The 21,326-nt window shown below is 43.8% G+C and overlaps 1 protein-coding gene across 2 annotated transcripts in view; it reads left to right on the top strand.

Annotated features, from left to right (window-relative positions):
- The window catches only part of DST (dystonin), a 509,263-nt gene that overhangs the window by 196,675 nt on the left and 291,262 nt on the right, over positions 1–21,326 (top strand). For both annotated transcript variants that reach the window (XM_030198986.1, XM_030198985.1), the window contains 2 exons: positions 754–886; positions 9,822–9,884. In XM_030198986.1, coding sequence (XP_030054846.1) covers positions 754–886; positions 9,822–9,884 — 196 coding nt within the window. The remainder of the gene's footprint in view (positions 1–753; positions 887–9,821; positions 9,885–21,326) is intronic.

Here is a 21,326-nt window from a genome sequence, read left to right as displayed (position 1 = left end):
TTATACCGATTTGGACGTCTCTGTGAGAAGGACGTCCATCTTCCTTTTTATGTCGAAAGATGGATGCCCTTCTCTTTTGAAAATGAGCCTGACAGTCACCCTTTTGAAACTGAATGCTGCTACAGTACATTTCTTTAGTGACTTCACTTCAGATTTCTACTCAAATTTGATGATGTTATGATTACTGTTTCCTAGCTAATCCAACACCATTACCTCTCGTACCATGCCCTGCATTCCACTAAGAACTAGATCTAAAATAGCCCCCCTTCTTGTTGGTTCTTGGTTTTTTTTTTTGGTCTCTTTATTTTTTTAGCACATTGTCAGAACCACTTCATATATAAAAAAAGAGGATGTTTGTTTTCCCCTGATTTTGTCAATAGCATCATACTGTTCTTCAGGGTGGTGCTCAGATAATATTTTGTCAGCTCTTCGGTGAGACCTTTGTTGCCAGGTAGCCAAAATGATCCATCCTGCAGGACAAACTGTGTCATGCTTTTCTGTAACTGAGCAAACAAGGAGGATAAAGTGCTGTGCTTTGAAGCAGAGGAGTCTGCTACTTGTGTGAAAAATCTGCGTAATACACCCTAGCACAAGGATCCAACACTTAGCAGGGATTCCAGTTCTAAGAACAAAGCTCCAAGGATGATGTACTCCTTGCTGCAAATCTGAATGTATAAATAATGTGTTAAAATATTGTGATACATTAAATGCATTGCATGGAAAAATATGTTCTAAAATGTTTGCCTGTCCCAGATATTGCATGAAGAATGGACTTCAAAAGCACCTGAGATCCAGAAACTGAACCATAAAGGGACATTATTATGCAATTTAATAAGTGTCGTGACATCGCCTGCAAAATCTAAAGCCCGGACAGCAGTTAAATCAGGTATGTGCTAAATTAAAATACTGATCAATTAAAAAAAAATCTGAGATCATCATTTACTCAACACTCAAGGTGTTTTTCAGATACCATAAAATGACATTTTAAGACACTGTGAGATAAGAAAGCAAAGACTTGTGGAAATCATAAGTGATGAGAAGGACAGAAAGTAGTTGCCGATTCCCATGGTATAGAGGACTATTTACATAAGGAGTTTTAGTGTTAATATAAAACACATTGAATGTGGAAACTGGTTAAACCTTGCTGAGCTGACTGGCTGCTGATATTCATCGGCACTTAACCATTCACAGTGACCTAGGCCCAGATGCACTAAATCTTAACGACTCTTTAACGAAGAAATTTTCAACCGTAGCATGCATTAAAGGCCATTTTCTGACGACACTAGCAGCTAATGAAAACGGAATGCAAACGAGTAACTACCATTGAAATGTGGACAATTCGAGATGCACTAACCATACCGACGATTGCACCGAATCATTTACCGTGATAAATTTAACGGGAGGTCAGAGCTGTCGTTAAGGCCTGAGCTGTCATCTCCCCGCTTCCCCCTGCAGCATAAAAATCCAAGCTGACATGTTTAAAAACAAAAGTGAGATAAACAACACAAACACGTGGCTCCCCGCTTCCCTCTTCATAAAATAGAAAATGAAAACAAAATCAAAAAAGAATCGGGAGGGGGCAAAGGCGCTCGTCAGGAGTGTCCTGTATGGACGGCCTTGCCCCCCCCCCCCCGAGGTCCCCGCTGCTCCCCGCTTCCCCCTGCATTGGAAAATCAAGATTTTAGCAGCCCCGACCGTCTCCCTTCCTTTCTCTCTACTTTCTCCCACAGCTCCGCCTCCCGCCATCCTCCGCCCTGTGCCCCGCCTCCATGAGGTTGTCGCCGCCGCTCCCCACTCCACCGGACCCCCCCTCCGCCTTACCGGGCCTGCACAGCGCCTCTCACCTCTGTGTGAAGGCGCTGCTCGGGCAAGAAGATCATCTGATTACCGCGAGTCTTCAGGACGTCTCTCCTTCCCTGAGCTGGGCCCGCCCCCGTCTGACGTAAGTAACCTATGTAGTTACTTACGTCAGACGGGGGCGGGCCCAGCTCAGAGAAGAAGGAGATCGGGGCTCCTGGTGGGGAGGGGTTAGCTCAGGTTTGGGTCATCTGTTGGGGGGATGGGGGAGCCTGGTAGCATACAGATGCATGCTGGACAGGGCTCCCCATTCCTCCCCAATGCTCTGTAAACCCTAACGTCAGTAGTGTGCTAGTTTGGCATGCTGCCTGCTGAGCATTGGGGAGGAATTGCATGCTGTTAGCATTCAGAGCTGGCAAGTGCATTGTTAAATGCGCTTGCCGATTCTGATCCAGGGACACAAGCAAATGTGAGTGTTAGTCCTTCGCTAATGGCCTCTAGCGCCCATGTTTACTTTTAATCATCTGAGCCTGAGTTAACCGGGTGCCAGTCTGAATATCAGCTGGTTCCCAGTTACAGTACTTTCTGGTTAGCACACATTCACAGATATTCATTGCTGTGAGCCATACATAACTTGGCATTGAATATCTGGGATTAGTTCTGACTGTGGCTGGAAGCTGCTTACAAGTCTCCTACCATCACAGACTGAATATTACCCTACAGGTACCCCATAGATTACTTTTCTGTGCATTATTTTGCATGGAAAAAGTAGTCACAGAAAAAGCAGGTGCAAATTTCTTTAGGCACATTTTCCTGGGAGCAGTTTTTAAAGGAGAAATCTTTCCCTTTCAGAATTAGTCCAAAGTCCACAAGTAAAAGTACCTGTGGACTTTGTATCTCTGTGGCATTTCTGAAAATTTCCCCAATTAATGAAATTTTTACCCATCTGAGAGTGGATTTGTCAGAAACATCCTATGTAATAAAAAGCACCTCCAACATTCTGAAGCTGACCCGTGGCACTGTGGCAATGTAGGGTTCTTAAGTCTGTAGTTCAGCGTTTCATTGGCTCTCACTGTCAACGAAGAACCAATCAGACAGAACGGAACTTGGAGGAGGGAAGTGGAGTGGATTGAATCTCTAACAAACAATCATATACAGGGAGGTACGAACATCAGTGGAGGCAAGTGCACAAAACGGAAGGGAAGATAAACATTTAATCACTTTGTCACTCACACACATCACACACACACACACACACACACACACACACACACACACACACACACACACACACACACTCAATCACTCTGTGTATCTCTCTCTTACACTGTCTGTAAAACACACTGTCACTCTCAGTCTCTCACATGGGCAACTGTATGTTGCATTCTCACGAATAAGGAGCTCTTCTGATGTGATTGTTAAACTGATTGAAGGGCCTGAACAAGGAAAACTTTTACCACATTGTAACACAGTTTACACAAAAAATATTGTATATAAAGAAATCTTACACATGTAAACAACAATTATATTCAGAATACAACCGTGGAAACATTAATGGCAGGAACTCATTACATTGCTAGCACCTGTTTCACTGCGTTAAGAAACGGGCCTTTTTTACTATTGAAATCATAAAACAACAATGAGGTACTTGTTACCACTTGGTAACTTAAGAGCCTCTGTATTAACTGTTCCCAGCATCTTCACATACAATTAGCACAGAGACCATTTTACTACCACACATTAGCTGCATTGCAGAAAACATGATGCAGTTAGCAGTGGCATTTCTAGCTTGTTCACCACCCAGGGGCGGGTCGCTGCTGCGCCCTCCTCCCCGTCACATCACCCCACCACCTTTCTCCTACCAAGGGGATGTGCGCAGCATGCGCATGGCTGTCGGCTTTGTCCCCTGCCCCGGAACAAGAAGTAACGTCAGAGGGGGCAGGGGACCGGAAAACTGACAGTCGCGTGCCTGCTTTGCGCACCCCCTTGCTGCCTGCACCCGGGGCGGGCCACCCCCACTGCCCTGCCCTTGGTATGCTACTGGCAGTTAGTTACACCTATGTAAGTGACATTAACTGTGCCGCATTATCTACCATATTAACAGTGAATATGCGGTAACTACTTCTGTGTTAATCATAAGGCACAATCTTGCCTATTTTTCTATCTTGTTTTGCCTTAGCTGTTAATATGGAAAGGCACCAGTAACTTAAAGTGGCACCTACAGTTAGAGCAGATTAACTGCTACCCGAACAGCTCACACAGCTTCATAAGTAAGACTAGTATTTTATCCAATTATAGTTAAGAACTTGGAATGTCTGCAAGACCAACAAAAGGCAAGAGCTCTGGGAGGCACTAGTAGTGCAAAAATATTAGAAGCCCTAGGCCACAGATGCTCAAAGGGATCCCAGGCCAATCATGTTTTCAGGATATCCTTAATGATTATGCATAACTAAATATACAATTGTTGAATGAAATTAATCAAAACATCTACAGATAAACAAATATTCCAAAATCTAATCTTTATTCATATAAAATATCATACAGTGGGGGAAATAAGTATTTGATCCCTTGCTGATTTTGTAAGTTTGCCCACTGACAAAGACATGAGCAGCCCATAATTGAAGGGTAGGTTATTGGTAACAGTGAGAGATAGCACATCACAAATTAAATCCGGAAAATCACATTGTGGAAAGTATATGAATTTATTTGCATTCTGCAGAGGGAAATAAGTATTTAATCCCTCTGGCAAACAAGACCTAATACTTGGTGGCAAAACCCTTGTTGGCAAGCACGGCGGTCAGACGTCTTCTGTAGTTGATGATGAGGTTTGCACACATGTCAGGAGGAATTTTGGTCCACTCCTCTTTGCAGATCATCTCTAAATCATTAAGAGTTCTGGGCTGTCGCTTGGCAACTCGCAGCTTCAGCTCCCTCCATAAGTTTTCAATGGGATTAAGGTCTGGTGACTGGCTAGGCCACTCCATGACCCTAATGTGCTTCTTCCTGAGCCACTCCTTTGTTGCCTTGGCTGTATGTTTTGGGTCATTGTCGTGCTGGAAGACCCAGCCACGACCCATTTTTAAGGCCCTGGCGGAGGGAAGGAGGTTGTCACTCAGAATTGTACGGTACATGGCCCCATCCATTCTCCCATTGATGCGGTGAAGTAGTCCTGTGCCCTTTGCAGAGAAACACCCCCAAAACATAACATTTCCACCTCCATGCTTGACAGTGGGGACGGTGTTCTTTGGGTCATAGGCAGCATTTCTCTTCCTCCAAACACGGCGAGTTGAGTTCATGCCAAAGAGCTCAATTTTTGTCTCATCTGACCACAGCACCTTCTCCCAATCACTCTCGGCATCATCCAGGTGTTCACTGGCAAACTTCAGACGGGCCGTCACATGTGCCTTCCGGAGCAGGGGGACCTTGCGGGCACTGCAGGATTGCAATCCGTTATGTCGTAATGTGTTACCAATGGTTTTCGTGGTGACAGTGGTCCCAGCTGCCTTGAGATCATTGACAAGTTCCCCCCTTGTAGTTGTAGGCTGATTTCTAACCTTCCTCATGATCAAGGATACCCCACGAGGTGAGATTTTGCGTGGAGCCCCAGATCTTTGTCGATTGACAGTCATTTTGTACTTCTTCCATTTTCTTACTATGGCACCAACAGCTGTCTCCTTCTCGCCCAGCGTCTTACTGATGGTTTTATAGCCCATTCCAGCCTTGTGCAGGTGTATGATCTTGTCCCTGACATCCTTAGACAGCTCCTTGCTCTTGGCCATTTTGTAGAGGTTAGAGTCTGACTGATTCACTGAGTCTGTGGACAGGTGTCTTTCATACAGGTGACCATTGCCGACAGCTGTCTGTCATGCAGGTAACGAGTTGATTTGGAGCATCTACCTGGTCTGTAGGGGCCAGATCTCTTACTGGTTGGTGGGGGATCAAATACTTATTTCCCTCTGCAGAATGCAAATAAATTCATATACTTTCCACAATGTGATTTTCCGGATTTAATTTGTGATGTGCTATCTCTCACTGTTACCAATAACCTACCCTTCAATTATGGGCTGCTCATGTCTTTGTCAGTGGGCAAACTTACAAAATCAGCAAGGGATCAAATACTTATTTCCCCCACTGTATATAAAATATCAGATATGAACACCCACTGATCCCAAATAACACTCAATTCTTCCTGCTGGGAATACACAACCTGATCATAAACTAAATACAAAGCCTGTATCTTAATACATGCTAAAAAGGCCTATAACCATGCTTGACATAAAAGTAAGCATTTTCTTATAATATTCTTCTGAAAGCATACTACCAATTCGACAGGAAATAAAATAAGTAAAAAAGAGTCCTCCACGATGCTTCAGGGGTCTTGGAAAACACTTCACAATTCAAACCTTCATCTAATGATCCAGATATTTTGTCCATGAACCCCGACAAAATTGTGGTTTAAGGATATTCTTGTCATGTCCCCTACCTCAATGCAAGCGGTGTCCTCGGGCTGTGCAGGGTCATGTGTGTGTAGTTTTTCTCTGGCTGCAAGCTCTTTGATTGCTTTGCTTCCGTGCACCTGGCTCTGCTCTTCCTTTGCCTGGCTTCCCTAGCTTCTCTCCTATTGGTCTTCCAGTTCCTCCTTCCCCTGTTCTTGTCCTATGGCTGTGCCCCTTCTCCTTGCTGATGTCAGATGCCAGCACTTTATTAGCTGAGCTCTCCCTAGATTCCTTGCTTCAGCTTCTACTTTGGTAGGCATTACTTGCTCAGTAGTGTGCTTCTCCTCTACTTTGTTCTTTGTTGCTGACTCTGCCTGTACCTGGATTACTCTTGTGTCTGCTGCCTGCCTACTGACCTTGCCTGTACCTGGATTAATGTTGTGTCTGCTGCCTGCCTACTGACCTTGCCTGTACCTGGATTATTCTCGTGTCTGCTGCCTGCCTAATGACTCTGCCTGTACCTGGATTACTCTTGTGTCTGCTGCCTGCCTACTGACCTTGCCTGTACCTGGATTACTCTTGTGTCTGCTGCCTGCCTACTGACCTTGCCTGTACCTGGATTACTCTCGTACCTGCTGCCTGCCTACTGACTCTGCCTGTACCTGAATCACTCTTTTGCCTGCTGCCTGACTGGCCGTCACGTATATCACCCCGTTTCCTGCTCCATCTCGTAAGCCCTTCAGGCTGCCGCACCTAGGGGCTCAACCTCTGGGGAACGGCGGTCAGCGCAGGTGAAACCCAGGGTTGTCTGGTCGCCAAGCAGAACCTGGTCCGAGTACCGGGCTTGGCAGCGCTCTACTTGGTACAAGGACTCACAGGTCTGACAATTCTTCAGTAGCACTGTTCTTTCACAATTACATAAAGGGTCAGGATATCTATGTTCAAAATGTAAAACTTTCACCTCATTTAAGCCGCTTAATCTATCAAAGGAAAATAACATTCTGTCAAAGAGTTCTGATCTGAAGTTTACAAGAATGTCCCAAATGTGGTCTCAAATATGAAGTTCTCACTTAAAAATATTAGCTTGGTCTCAAGATGGACCATGCTTTGCTATAAGCATCCTCAGGAGACCAAACTTTTCTCCCAAATTAGAATTAAGAACCCAATCCTCTCTGCTGAATGGCATCTTTGTTCAAAAAGATGCCGACATCTTGAACTGAGAAGCCAGTCAGCAGAGAAGCTTGGGCTTAGTTATGTAATTGAATTGTTGATTGTAATTATATTACAGCTCTTTTGATTATATTTTAATGAATATGCATGAGAGAGATTTGCATATAATGGAGGTAATAGGCATGTTGTTCTCTTTCTCATGCATATTCATTAAGGATAGCCTGAAAACCTGACTGGCCTGTGGACCCTTGTATTGTTGATTATAATTATACTAGTAAAAAAGGCCCGTTTCTGACACAAATAAAACGGGCGCTAGCAAGGTTTTCCTCGGAGTGTGTATGAGAGTGTGTGAGAGAGAAAGAATGAATGTGCGAGTGTGTGTGCGAGTGTGTCTGTGAGAGAGAGAGAGTGTGTGTGTGTGAGAATGAGAGTGTGTGCGAGTGCGCATGTGAGCCACAGTGAGTGTGAGAGTGTGTTTCACACAGATACAGTGCGTGAGAGAGAGAGTGTGTGTGAGACAAAGTGTGAGAGAGTATGTGTGCGATACACAGACTCTCTGTGAGACCGAGAGAGTGTATGAGACTGAGAGAGTGTTTGAGAGTGACTGTGTGACACAAGGAGAGTGAATGTGATAGAGAGTGTGAGACACAGTGTGAGAGAGTGAGAGAGAGAAAGACAATGACTGTGAGAGAGAGAGAGTGTGTGTGAGAGAGTGTGTGTGTGACAGAGATACCTCCCCCTCTACCTCTCTGGTCTCAGGAACCCCTTCCCCCTCCTTCTCCCTCTCTGGTCTCATGACCCCCTCCCCCTCCTCCCCTCTCCCCCCTCTCAGGTCTCTGGACCCCCTCCCCTCTCCCCCCTCTCTGGTCTCAGGACCCCCTCCATCCCCCCTCCATCCCCCCTCTCGTCTCAGGACCCCTCCCCCTCTCTGGTCTCAGGACCCCCTCACCTTCACCCCCCCGGTCTCAGGACCCCCCCCCCCCCGCTGAACTGGGAGGGGGTGGAGACATAGCTGCCGAGAGGGGGGGCAGGGGGGGGACAAAATTCCCCGGGCCCGGGGCTCCAAGGGGGGCCCGGCGCCACAGTCCCACCTGCCCTCCGTCATCGACCGTCTACCCTCTGCATTAAAATCACAGTCTCACCTCCATGAAAGCAGCGCTGCAGGCAGCAGAACGCCTCCCTTCGGGCCTCCTTCCCTCCCTGTGTCCTGCCCTCGTCTGACGCAACTTCCACGAGGGAGGGGTTGGGGGGAACGGTAGCAACCTCGGGGGGTGTGGAGGGGGGGAGCGGTGGTGACCTCGGGGGGGGGGGGTGGAGGAGTGAGCGAAGGCGACGTTGGCTGCGGACCCAGGGAGGAGGGCGTCGTATGTCTGGGAGGGGGGTTGCCAGGGAGGCGGCGAGGGGCTTTCAGGGGGTGGTAGCGGCGGCAGTACCGGCAGTGTTGATGCTGGCGATGTTGAGCGCAGACTGAGGGTACGTTGGTGTGCCTCCTGCTGCTATCCTGTGGTTGGTCACTGCTGCTTGTGACGAACCAGGAAGCACGCAAGCGTCAGGACAGAAGATGGATACAGCCAGCATGAACCCTACAAACCCTTCACTGCCACGGAGTCAGCTTCAGAACGTTGGAGGTACTTTTTATTATAGTAGATTATAGCCCTTTTGATTATATTTTAATGAATATGTATGAGAGAGATTTCCATATAATGGAGGTAAAAGGCATGCCAGTCTCTTTTATGCATATTCATTAGGGTTATCCTGAGAACCTGACTGGCCTGTGGACTCCTAGGACAGGTTCGAGTAACCCTACCCTAGGCAACCCTTTTGCCTTGTCTGCACCCCCCTTCTTCCTTTAGCTCCACCAATAATCATGATCGCCTACACTGTCCCTCCCAGAAAAGTACTTTGGGGTTTCTGCCAAGTACTTGTGAACTGGCTTGGCCACTGTTTGGAAACAGGATACTGGGCTAGATGGACCATTGGTCTGACCTAATATGGCTACTCATGTTCACCCTCCTTGCTGATAAAAGTACTTCCTGTTGTTTCTTTTGAGTTTATGTGGTTTTCAGGACCTATAGCTTTGCTTTGACTGCAACTGCTCTTTGGAACCTTTCAGATGCTGTTATCCTAGACGCCTGTCTAGTCATGCCTAATGGTTGGGCCAGCTCTTTAGAAGGTTTATTAGACTTTTTAGGTTATTCCTGTGCATTGTATAAATCCTGTTGCATTAGCAGCTCTAACCACGTTTCTGTTAGTGAGTCAGGTTTTCTGTAATATGATTCAGAATACTTATTGTGTTACTAATGTCTAATTGTAATGCAATAAAAAGATGCTACCAGAGATCTCAGTGAAGTACATCAGACTTGGAGTAAGAAACTGCTTTTCATCACAGTACTGCTCATTTTTCTTTTTGACTTTCAGGAAAAATGGTGTTAAATGGTGGAGAATCAACATCTGATGCCAAAGGTTTCCTGACCAATAAAGGTAATAAAGAAAACAGAGACAAAAAGCAGAGGAAATTGCATTATGAGTGACTATCAGATTTATAGTTCTTCTGATTTTAGGTTTACTGAAATACCCCGGTACACTAAATACACAAATAAATAAAAACAGCATTTGTTGGCTAAATATTGGAATACCACCACTGCCCTTACTGTGCTCTCTCACTCCTCCCTTGGTCTGCCTAGGAACCTTCTTTCCTGCACTGACAGCTCATATGCTGGAAAAGGCACCCAGCAGTAATACATGTGCTGTGAGACCCTAATTAGCTGGAAACTAAAGGATCAATATTCAGAATTGCAGACAAAACTCAAGAGGCAGTCAAACCATGGAGTTATACAGATGTGTCATATTTTCTGTTTTATTTTCCATTCCTTTCTTAATAACTCCTAATGTTTTGTTTGCTTTTTTGAACACTGCTGTCACAAAATGCCTAGCCACCTGCCTGGGATTACCCTGCAGTCATTTAGAGGGTCTATTTCCAGCACAGCTCAGGTCTGCCTGCACCTGCCTCTTGTGTTTCACACTAGCACCCTCCTCCCATCAACTGGGTTACAACCTCCTCTGGGCTAGTCTCCTGCTCTCAAATTATCCCCAGTGATTTCTAGGTTACTGGAGCCACACTCCCAGTGGTCCCACAATTCCCAGAAAGCACTCACAGACCCAACACACAAACCACCAGGATTTTTTATTAGTCTAGACAAGGAGGCAATAAACTGAAAATTGTTTATTGTCTTTGAAATATTGAACAGTGAAACATAAAAAGTGCAATCAGCAAACAATAAAAGGTAACAGAAATATGGATGAATTATAACATTAACTAAACATTTGTTTATTTTCCAAAAAGTACGTGAGAGGATCAGGACATATAGCTGTTCATAATTTATCAAATGTAACTGTTTACAGGACCTTAGCAAAGGGATCCCTCTCTCTTTTCTTCCTGGCAGGAGAAAAGCCAGTAAAATCCAAATGAAAATGAGCTCCTGGGCCAATCAGAGCCCAGAACAAAAGCATTTGAAAATAGCTGGTTACACCACTACAGGCATTTTCTTTATCTTTGTTAACTAAAGAGTGGAAAGGTCAGTTCTTTGTAACAGCTTAAAACATAACATGCATCATCTGCTGGCCAAACTAGAGAAATGCACTTCATTAATTATTGAAGCAGTTTTATAGGCTGAAAACACATTGTTCCGTCACAACTGCCATATACTGAGCTGAGGATTTCAACAAATTGTCCTTGATGGCACCTGTATCCTTTCCTAATATGGAGCTTAGCATCTTGTAACTAAAGTTTATGCAGATCTCTTTGAACTTGTTGATATCTGTCACTTGGTTGCTAGTCTCCCAGTCCCACAAGGTCTTCGTGCAGTTTCAATGCACTTGTGATTTAAGAACATTGAGGAGTCCTTTTACTAAGGTGTGCTGAAAAAGGCTTACGGTAGTGTAGGTGTGGGTTTTGGGCATGCTCTGATCCATTTTTCAGTGCACCTGTAAAAACGACCTTTTTTAAAAATTTTCCCGAAAATGGACGTGCAACAAAATCAAAATTGCCACGTGTCCATTTTGGGTCTGAGACCTTACCGCCAGCTGTCGTGGTAACTGGGTAGTAATGACCTACACGTGCCAAATGCCACTTGGCGTGCGTCTGATACGTGCGTCTGAAAATAATTTTTCAGAAGCATGCCAGAAATGAAATTACTATAACAGCCACGCGGTAGCTGGGCAGTAACTCCATTTTGGCATGCGTTGGGTGTGTGTAGATGCCTACGCGGCTTAGTAAAAGGGCCCCTGAATAATTTTGTGTGGTATGTGATGTTGATCATCTCATTTACTGTTCCCATTTCCAGATCATATATACTATGCTTAGAAGCACCAATCTCAGTACAGATCCCTGGTGCATGGTATTATTTACCGTTCTCCATGCTCTGTGCTCTAGTCCTGCTCTCTCTTATCTTTTAGACAGTTCCCAATCCACAATAGGGTGTTAGTTTCAAGGGTCTCTCAAGTAATTTCATCAAACACCTGAACATTCAGATACATTAATCAACCAGTTTCTCTTTATCCACATGTTTATTTAAAAATGTAGCAGTTTGGTAATCCATGTAGCTCTATATGCTCAGTAATTTCATTCTTTAGAATAGTTCCTATCATTTTACTAGCATTGATGTAAAGCTCATCAATATATACAGTGGTGGAAATAAGTATTTGATCCCTTGCTGATTTTGTAAGTTTGCCCACTGACAAAGACATGAGCAGCCCATAATTGAAGGGTAGGTTATTGGTAACAGTGAGAGATAGCACATCACAAATTAAATCCGGAAAATCACATTGTGGAAAGTATATGAATTTATTTGCATTCTGCAGAGGGAAATAAGTATTTAATCCCTCTGGCAAACAAGACCTAATACTTGGTGGCAAAACCCTTGTTGGCAAGCACAGCGGTCAGACGTCTTCTGTAGTTGATGATGAGGTTTGCACACATGTCAGGAGAAATTTTGGTCCACTCCTCTTTGCAGATCATCTCTAAATCATTAAGAGTTCTGGGCTGTCGCTTGGCAACTCGCAGCTTCAGCTCCCTCCATAAGTTTTCAATGGGATTAAGGTCTGGTGACTGGCTAGGCCACTCCATGACCCTAATGTGCTTCTTCCTGAGCCACTCCTTTGTTGCCTTGGCTGTATGTTTTGGGTCATTGTCGTGCTGGAAGACCCAGCCACGACCCATTTTTAAGGCCCTGGCGGAGGGAAGGAGGTTGTCACTCAGAATTGTACGGTACATGGCCCCATCCATTCTCCCATTGATGCGGTGAAGTAGTCCTGTGCCCTTAGCAGAGAAACACCCCCAAAACATAACATTTCCACCTCCATGCTTGACAGTGGGGACGGTGTTCTTTGGGTCATAGGCAGCATTTCTCTTCCTCCAAACACGGCGAGTTGAGTTCATGCCAAAGAGCTCAATTTTTGTCTCATCTGACCACAGCACCTTCTCCCAATCACTCTTGGCATCATCCAGGTGTTCACTGGCAAACTTCAGACGGGCCGTCACATGTGCCTTCCGGAGCAGGGGGACCTTGCGGGCACTGCAGGATTGCAATCCGTTATGTCGTAATGTGTTACCAATGGTTTTCGTGGTGACAGTGGTCCCAGCTGCCTTGAGATCATTGACAAGTTCCCCCCTTGTAGTTGTAGGCTGATTTCTAACCTTCCTCATGATCAAGGATACCCCACGAGGTGAGATTTTGCGTGGAGCCCCAGATCTTTGTCGATTGACAGTCATTTTGTACTTCTTCCATTTTCTTACTATGGCACCAACAGTTGTCTCCTTCTCGCCCAGCGTCTTACTGATGGTTTTGTAGCCCATTCCAGCCTTGTGCAGGTGTATGATCTTGTCCCTGACATCCTTAGACAGCTCCTTGCTCTTGGCCATTTTGTAGAGGTTAGAGTCTGACTGATCACTGAGTCTGTGGACAGGTGTCTTTCATACAGGTGACCATTGCCGACAGCTGTCTGTCATGCAGGTTGATTTGGAGTTGATTTGGAGCATCTACCTGGTCTGTAGGGGCCAGATCTCTTACTGGTTGGTGGGGGATCAAATACTTATTTCCCTCTGCAGAATGCAAATAAATTCATATACTTTCCACAATGTGATTTTCCGGATTTAATTTGTGATGTGCTATCTCTCACTGTTACCAATAACCTACCCTTCAATTATGGGCTGCTCATGTCTTTGTCAGTGGGCAAACTTACAAAATCAGCAAGGGATCAAATACTTATTTCCACCACTGTATATATATATAGTTTCCCAGATAACCCCTGGAGCCCTTTGTAAAGACTGGGGTTAAGTTGTTCAACCATCAAACTTTGGGTACAATAGATAGTTTTAAAGATAAGTTACAAATTAGTGGTAATAGGTTTGCACTTTCATTTTTGAGTTATTTGAGAAGTCTGAGGTATATATTATCAGGTCCAGATGATTTGTAATTCTTTAGACTGTTGCTTTGCCCTGTTATATCTTCCAAGTTCACCATGATTTATTTCCATTCTTACAAATCATCACCACTAAGGGTTTAGTTATCAATGAGGGCTACTGTTAAGGCATATTAGTACATAAGTAATGCCATACTGGGAAAAGACCAAGGGTCCATCGAGCCCAGCATCCTGTCCACGACAGCGGCCAATCCAGGCCAAGGGCACCTGGCAAGCTTCCCAAACGTACAAACATTCTATACATGTTATTCCTGGAATTTTGGATTTTTCCAAGTCCGTTTAGTAGCGGTTTATGGACTTGTCCTTTAGGAAACCGTCCAACCCCTTTTTAAACTCTGCTAAGCTAACCGCCTTCACCACTTTCTCCGGCAACGAATTCCAGAGTTTAATTACACGTTGGGTGAAGAAAAATTTTCTCCGATTTGTTTTAAATTTACTACACTGTAGTTTCATCGCATGCCCCCTAGTCCTAGTATTTTTGGAAAGCGTGAACAGACGCTTCACATCCACCTGTTCCACTCCACTCATTATTTTATATACCTCTATCATGTCTCCCCTCAGCCGTCTCTTCTCCAAGCTGTATAGCCCTAGCCTCCTTAGTCTTTCTTCATAGGGAAGTCGTCCCATCCCCGCTATCATTTTAGTCGCCCTTCGCTGCACCTTTTCCAATTCTACTATATCTTTCTTGAGATGCGGCGACCAGAATTGAACACAATACTCAAGGTGCGGTCGCACCATGGAGCGATACAACGGCATTATAACATCCTCACACCTGTTTTCCATACCTTTCCTAATAATACCCAACATTCTATTTGCTTTCTTAGCCGCAGCAGCACACTGAGCAGAAGGTTTCAGTGTGTTATCGACGACGACACCCAGATCCCTTTCTTGGTCCGTAACTCCTAACGTGGAACCTTGCATGACGTAGCTATAATTTGGGTTCTTTTTTCCCACATGCATCACCTTGCACTTGCTCACATTAAACATCATCTGCCATTTAGCCGCCCAGTCTCCCAGTCTCGTAAGGTCCTCTTGTAATTTTTCACAATCCTGTCGCGATTTAACGACTTTGAATAACTTTGTGTCATCAGCAAATTTAATTACCTCGCTAGTTACTCCCATCTCTAAATCATTTATAAATATATTAAAAAGCAGCGGTCCTAGCACAGACCCCTGAGGAACCCCACTAACTACCCTTCTCCATTGTGAATACTGCCCATTTAACCCCACTCTCTGTTTCCTATCCTTCAACCAGTTTTTAATCCACAATAGGACATTTCCTCCTATCCCATGACCCTCCAATTTCCTCTGTAGCCTTTCATGAGGTACCTTGTCAAACGCCTTTTGAAAATCCAGATACACAATATCAACCGACTCCCCTTTGTCCACATGTTTGTTCACTCCTTCAAAGAATTGAAGTAAATTGGACAGGCAAGATTTCCCCACACAAAAGCCATGCTGACTTGGTCTCAGTAATCCATGTCCTCGGATGTGCTCTGTAATTTTGTTTTTAATAATAGCCTCTACCATTTTCCCAGGCACCGACGTCAGACTCACCGGTCTATAATTTCCCGGATCTCCCCTGGAGCCTTTTTTAAAAATGGGCGTTACATTGGCCACCCTCCAATCTTCCGGTACCACGCTCGATTTTAAGGATAAGTTGCATATCACTAGCAGTAGCTCCGCAAGCTCGTTTTTCAGTTCTATCAGTACTCTAGGATGAATACCATCCGGTCCAGGAGATTTGCTACTCTTCAGTTTGCCGAACTGCCCCATTACGTCCTCCAGGTTTACCGTGAAGTCAGTAAGTTTCTCCGACTCTTCCGCTTGAAATACCATTTCCGACACCGGTATCCCACCCAAATCTTCCTCGGTGAAGACCGAAGCAAAGAATTCATTCAGTCTCTCCGCTACGTCTTTGTCTTCCTTGATCGCCCCTTTTACCCCTCGGTCATCCAGCGGCCCAACCGATTCTTTTGCCGGCTTCCTGCTTTTAATATACCGAAAAAAAATTTTACTATGTTTTTTTGCCTCTAATGCTATCTTTTTTTCATACTCCCTCTTGGCCTTCTTAATCTGCGCCTTGCATTTGCTTTGACACTCCTTATGCTGTTTCTTGTTATTTTCAGACGGTTCCTTCTTCCATTTTCTGAAGGCGTTTCTTTTAGCCCTAATAGCTTCCTTCACCTCACTTTTCAACCAGGCCGGGTGTCTTTTGGACTTCCGTCTTTCTTTTCTAATTTGCGGAATATGTATGGCCTGGGCCTCCAGGATGGTATTTTTGAACAGCGTCCACGCCTGTTGTACAGTTTTTACTCTCTCAGTTGCCCCCCTAAGTTTTTTTTTTACCGTTCTTCTCATTTTATCATAGTCTCCTTTTTTAAAGTTAAACGCTAACGTATTTGACTTTCTGTGTACAGTTACTTCAAGGTCGATGTCAAAACTGATCATATTATGGTCACTGTTATCAAGCGGCCCCAGTACCATAACGTCCCTCACCAGATCATGCGCTCCACTAAGGACCAAGTCTAGAATTTTTCCTTCTCTCGTCGGCTCCTGCACTAGTTGCTCCATAAAGCTGTCCTTGATTTCATCAAGGAATTGTATCTCTGTAGCGTGTCCCGATGTTACATTTACCCAGTCTATATTTGGATAATTGAAGTCACCCATTATTATCACATTGCCCATTTTGTTCGCGTCTCTGATTTCTTTTATCATTTCTGTGTCTACCTGCTCATCCTGGCGAGGCGGACGGTAGTACACTCCTATCACCATTTTTTTCCCTTTTATACATGGAATTTCAACCCACAGTGATTCAAAGGTGTGATTTGTGTCCTGCTGAATTTGTAATCTATCTGAGTCAAGGCTCTCGTTAATATACAATGCTACCCCTCCACCAGTCCGGTCCACCCTATCATTACGATATACTTTGTACCCCGGTATGACAGTGTCCCACTGGTTATCCTCCTTCCACCAGGTCTCAGTAATGCCTATTATATCCAATTTTTCATTTAGTGCAATATATTCCAACTCTCCCATCTTATTTCTTAGACTCCTAGCATTTGCATATAGACATTTCAGAGTATGTTTGTTGTTCTTATTTGCATGATGCTTAGTACCTGACACTATTGATTTGACATCTTTTGTCTGATTTTTAGTTGTATTTAAGAGCACCTGGCCTACCACGGTCTGTTGTGCAACCTCACTATCCAGAAACCCTATCTTCCCTGTTTGTGAGGTATCTTTGCAAGATACCTTTTCCCGAACCATGCGCTTTTGAGCGACTGTCGGCCTTCCCCCCATTTCTAGTTTAAAAGCTGCTCTATCTCCTTTTTTATCTTACCACTAACTTGTGCTATTTTAGCATAGGTCCCATTTTGTGCAGTGAGACTGAAAGGGGAAGTTATCAACTTGGGCTACTGTTAAGTTGGGCTATTTTAGCAGAGTCTCATTGCATAAAATGGGATTCAATGATAAAATAACATGACTTGTGGTAAAATAACCCGACTTAACAGTAGTACATGTTGATAACTTCTCTCCTTAGTTACTAATAACTTGGATTAACAGTAAAATAACACATCCTAACAGTAGCCCAAGTTGATGACTTTCCCCTCTAAATACCATTTCCAGCATGGGTCTCAGCCTTATATCTTCAGTAAATACCGAAACAAAGGATTAATTTTGTCTTTCCTCTGTGGCCTTATCCTCCCTGACTGCTTTTTTTTACCCCTTGATCATCTAATGGTTCAACTGACTCCCTGACTATCAATTGCCTATCTGTTAATCAGTTTAAAACTACATTGAAGACCTGGCTGTTCACACTCGCTTTTACCCTTGTTAGAGGAGAGTGTGGTTCTAAATCGCTGGGTAGCAACCTCCGCAGCCATCCCCTTTCCCTTCCTTCTGGTCCCTGGCCCCTCCCCCCCTTTTTAATATTTTTTCCAATACACTTCCTTGCCTTCCCTTTTTTAGTACTTCTCTTACCTTTCCACTGGTGCTGTTTTCTTGTATGGATGATACTCTTTTTTTTTCCTTTCGAGTTATTGTAGTTCTTTTCTGTTTGTAATTTTAAATTGTAAACTTCCTTCTGCTACTTAGTGAAGGTGGTATAGCAAGTCTACAGAAAGAAATAAATATTATATGTTTTAGCCTTTATAGCGAGGTTCTTTCAGATCGTCTTTTTGCCTGCCTTATCAGTGCTTTGCGTCTAGCTTGCCAGTGCTTATGCTTCTTCCTAATTTCATCAGTAGGATCGAGTTTCCATTTTTGAAAGATGCTCTTTTGGCTATACTAGCCTTTTTCACTTCACCTTCTTACCATGCTAGCAATCATTTGGCCTTCCTTCCAGCTTTTTTAAAGAGTGGACTTCTAAGATGTATTTTTAAACAGTGTTCACGTCACCGGATGTAAACTCTTAACCTTTTTAACTGCTTTTGAGTTTTTTTTCTGTTTTCCTAATTTTATCGTAGTCTGCTTTTAAAGCTAAGGGCCAGCCTAAAAACTCCGCGCGGAATAAATTTCTGCCTAAGCGTATTATGTAAGCGGCACCTATATTTAAGTGTGATCTGTATATAGAATACAATTAGTTAATATCACAGCACATAAAACTATGCGCATCCATTTACACCAAGGGAATCTATGCAGTGCGACTGCAGCGCATAGATTTAGGTGCACATGAGCATATTCTATAACAACGCGTGTAAATTTCGGAATGCCCATAAAACACCCATTTCCCCACCCATAACATGCCTGTTTTTGGTTGTGCGCATTAGAATTTAGGCACAGTGCGTTACAGAATATGCTTAGCGAGTTGTGCTGTAAATTTTAATTATTGCCAATTAGTGCTCTTTATTGCTCGATTGCTCATTAAGACTTGTTATCAACGCTGATTAGCTTGTTAAGCCCATTAAGTTGTGTGTGTTGTTATAGAATACGCTTGGATTTCAGCGCAGAACACTAGGTGTGATATATAGAATCCAGGTGTAAATGCTGACACTGAATGGGGTTGTAGCCTGATGGTTAACGCAGTGTGCTGAGAACCTGGGTAACTGGGTTTGATTCCTACTGTGGCTCCGTGTGATCCTGAGCCTGTCACTGAACCCTCCATTGTCCCAGGTACAACAATAACAACAACCCCCCCCCAAAAAAAAAAAATCCACTAAGTGAATGGTCTGTATCGGCATTAGCGCATGACAGCCGCTAGCGTGGCTTAGTAAACAGGAGAGTGAATTTGTAAAAGTAAAAGCATTTGAACAATCAAATGAAATACAGACATTTCAAATAATTTCCTGATAACTCTTGACCTCTTAATTTATTTACGTTCTGCTCCATTGTGAACAGGCTGTCCAGTTGAACCACTAAAACACAAGCTAAGGTATCAAGAATAAAGTTATTGCATCCCAGTGTAATAAACAAATCCTTCCAAATAGTATCCAGGGAACCGATCCATAGAAATTGAGTTTTCTCCTCCAACCTCTGCGTATTTGTGATAATGTCTTTTTTTAATCTGGCTTAAAATGACACGTATGTGGGAAATCCAACATGCGCTTTTAGTCACAGTGTTGGGACATTTTTTTACCCAGGGGAATCCATCTGGGTAAATATTTATTGACCTGCTAGATCTCTTTGAAACTTGTCCTTAGAGAAGATTGTAATGGAGCCCCATGTCATGAAGTATACAGGAAACATTTGAAATCTGGACCGATGTAGAAAGGGCAAATGGATAAGCCAAAATATTAAATTTTGAAAGGGCAAACTAAGTTTCTGCACAACTCGCTAAATAAAATAAACTGGGATGCAGAAGTCATAGGAAAATACACCAAGGGGAAATGGCAAGCATTTAAAGAGCCTTTACAAAGATGCCATTCACTGTTCATGTCTAGAGGAAATAAATATGAGAAATAAATGGTAAGTCCCCTGAGCTTCAGTCAGGGAGTTAAAGAAAGAATTACTGAAACAGTAGGACCTTTAACATAATAATAATAACAATAAAGGCAAGAAAGAACCAACACAGCCTTATAAAACCCGCAACAGTGAGTATAACACAGTTATGAAATTGACAAAAGAAATACTGCTATTGATGGCAAGGAAAGTATACTAACAAAAGTCTGATAGAGTGGGTATCATGATTGCTGTGAGTAAGAAGAAAGCAAAAACACTGAGCTATTCTTTTTTTAAAACTTTGAAATTGCTGTTTGGATTCAGTGAGGCAGTGGAAGTAGGACTTGGCAAACCAATCTTTGCCTCCAGTCTCAATAACTTCCTGATTCCTGATACTATGTTCAGCAACAAGTTGGTCAGGCCATTAGCTCTGTGGCCCACTAGATTCTGCTTCTTGTGCAGTGAGGTTTAAATAGGCTATGGTAAAGAAAAATCTACAGGTCCTGTTTATCAAAGTGTGTAAAGTCCTGCAGTTAATGCATGATAAACTGCAAAACCCATGCAGTAATTGGAATGACCAGCATTGTAAGTTCATTGCCAATAATGTGGATGCATCTGCATTATGCAAATGCACTTACCTCCTAATGTGTTCAGCCTGACCCTTTCAGCCTTGGACCCCTAACTATATCTTTCACAAACCCTTCCCACCCTCCCCACCCTCCAACATCCCCAAATGTTTCACTAAGCTGTCCCATCTTGCCACCCCAACATCTTCCACAGAACCCTCCATCCCGCTCCCCCAACTTGATGTATCAGGCCCATCGCACCTGACACTCCCAACATCTTCCATAAAACCCCCTGTCCCCAACACCCCTTCACTGGCTCTTACCAGGGTCCTCTAAAGGATAACTGAGAGCAGAAACAATTCCTGGATAATCCTGTCCCATTGGCATCCGAGTTCAAAATGCCACCTCTGGTAGTCTAAAAAAAAAAACAACCCACCAACACATTCAAAAAAGACCTCAGTTAGCCCCAGATAACAGGATCACAAGTATATAATTAGAGCCAGCCTTGTGAGCCTGTTATCTGGGGCTAACTGAGGTCTTTTCTCCAAAATTGTATAAAGTCTCCCATGAATTTTTGAATGTGGTGTTGGTGGGTTTTTTGAGATTTAAACTCATTCAGCCAATATATATGTTTGAATAATACCTCTGGTAGTCTCACAACTAAGGGTCATGCTGTCAAGTAAGGTGGGTGTCAGGAGCTGGGAGAGCTTGACTGAACCTGTTGGGTGTGTGAGAGCTTGGAAGATGTTGTGGGAGGGCTTTCTCTGCTGCATGTTGCAGTAAGTGCATTACCATAGTGCTGTCTGCAGTGGTGACAGAATACAGCAAGGGTGGGCAACCTCGGTCCTGGAGAACCACAACCCAGTCTTGTTTTCAGAACTTCCCCAGTGAAAATGTATGAGATCTATTTACATTCAACAGAGGCAGTGCATGTAAATTTGATCTCATGCATATCCATTGGGGAAATCTTGAGAATCCGACTGGGTTGCGGCTGTTG

The sequence above is a fragment of the Microcaecilia unicolor genome, chromosome 3 (assembly GCF_901765095.1).
Source record: "Microcaecilia unicolor chromosome 3, aMicUni1.1, whole genome shotgun sequence".
NCBI classification, from domain to species: Eukaryota; Metazoa; Chordata; class Amphibia; order Gymnophiona; family Siphonopidae; genus Microcaecilia; species Microcaecilia unicolor.
This window is presented reverse-complemented; position numbering and strand designations above follow the sequence as displayed.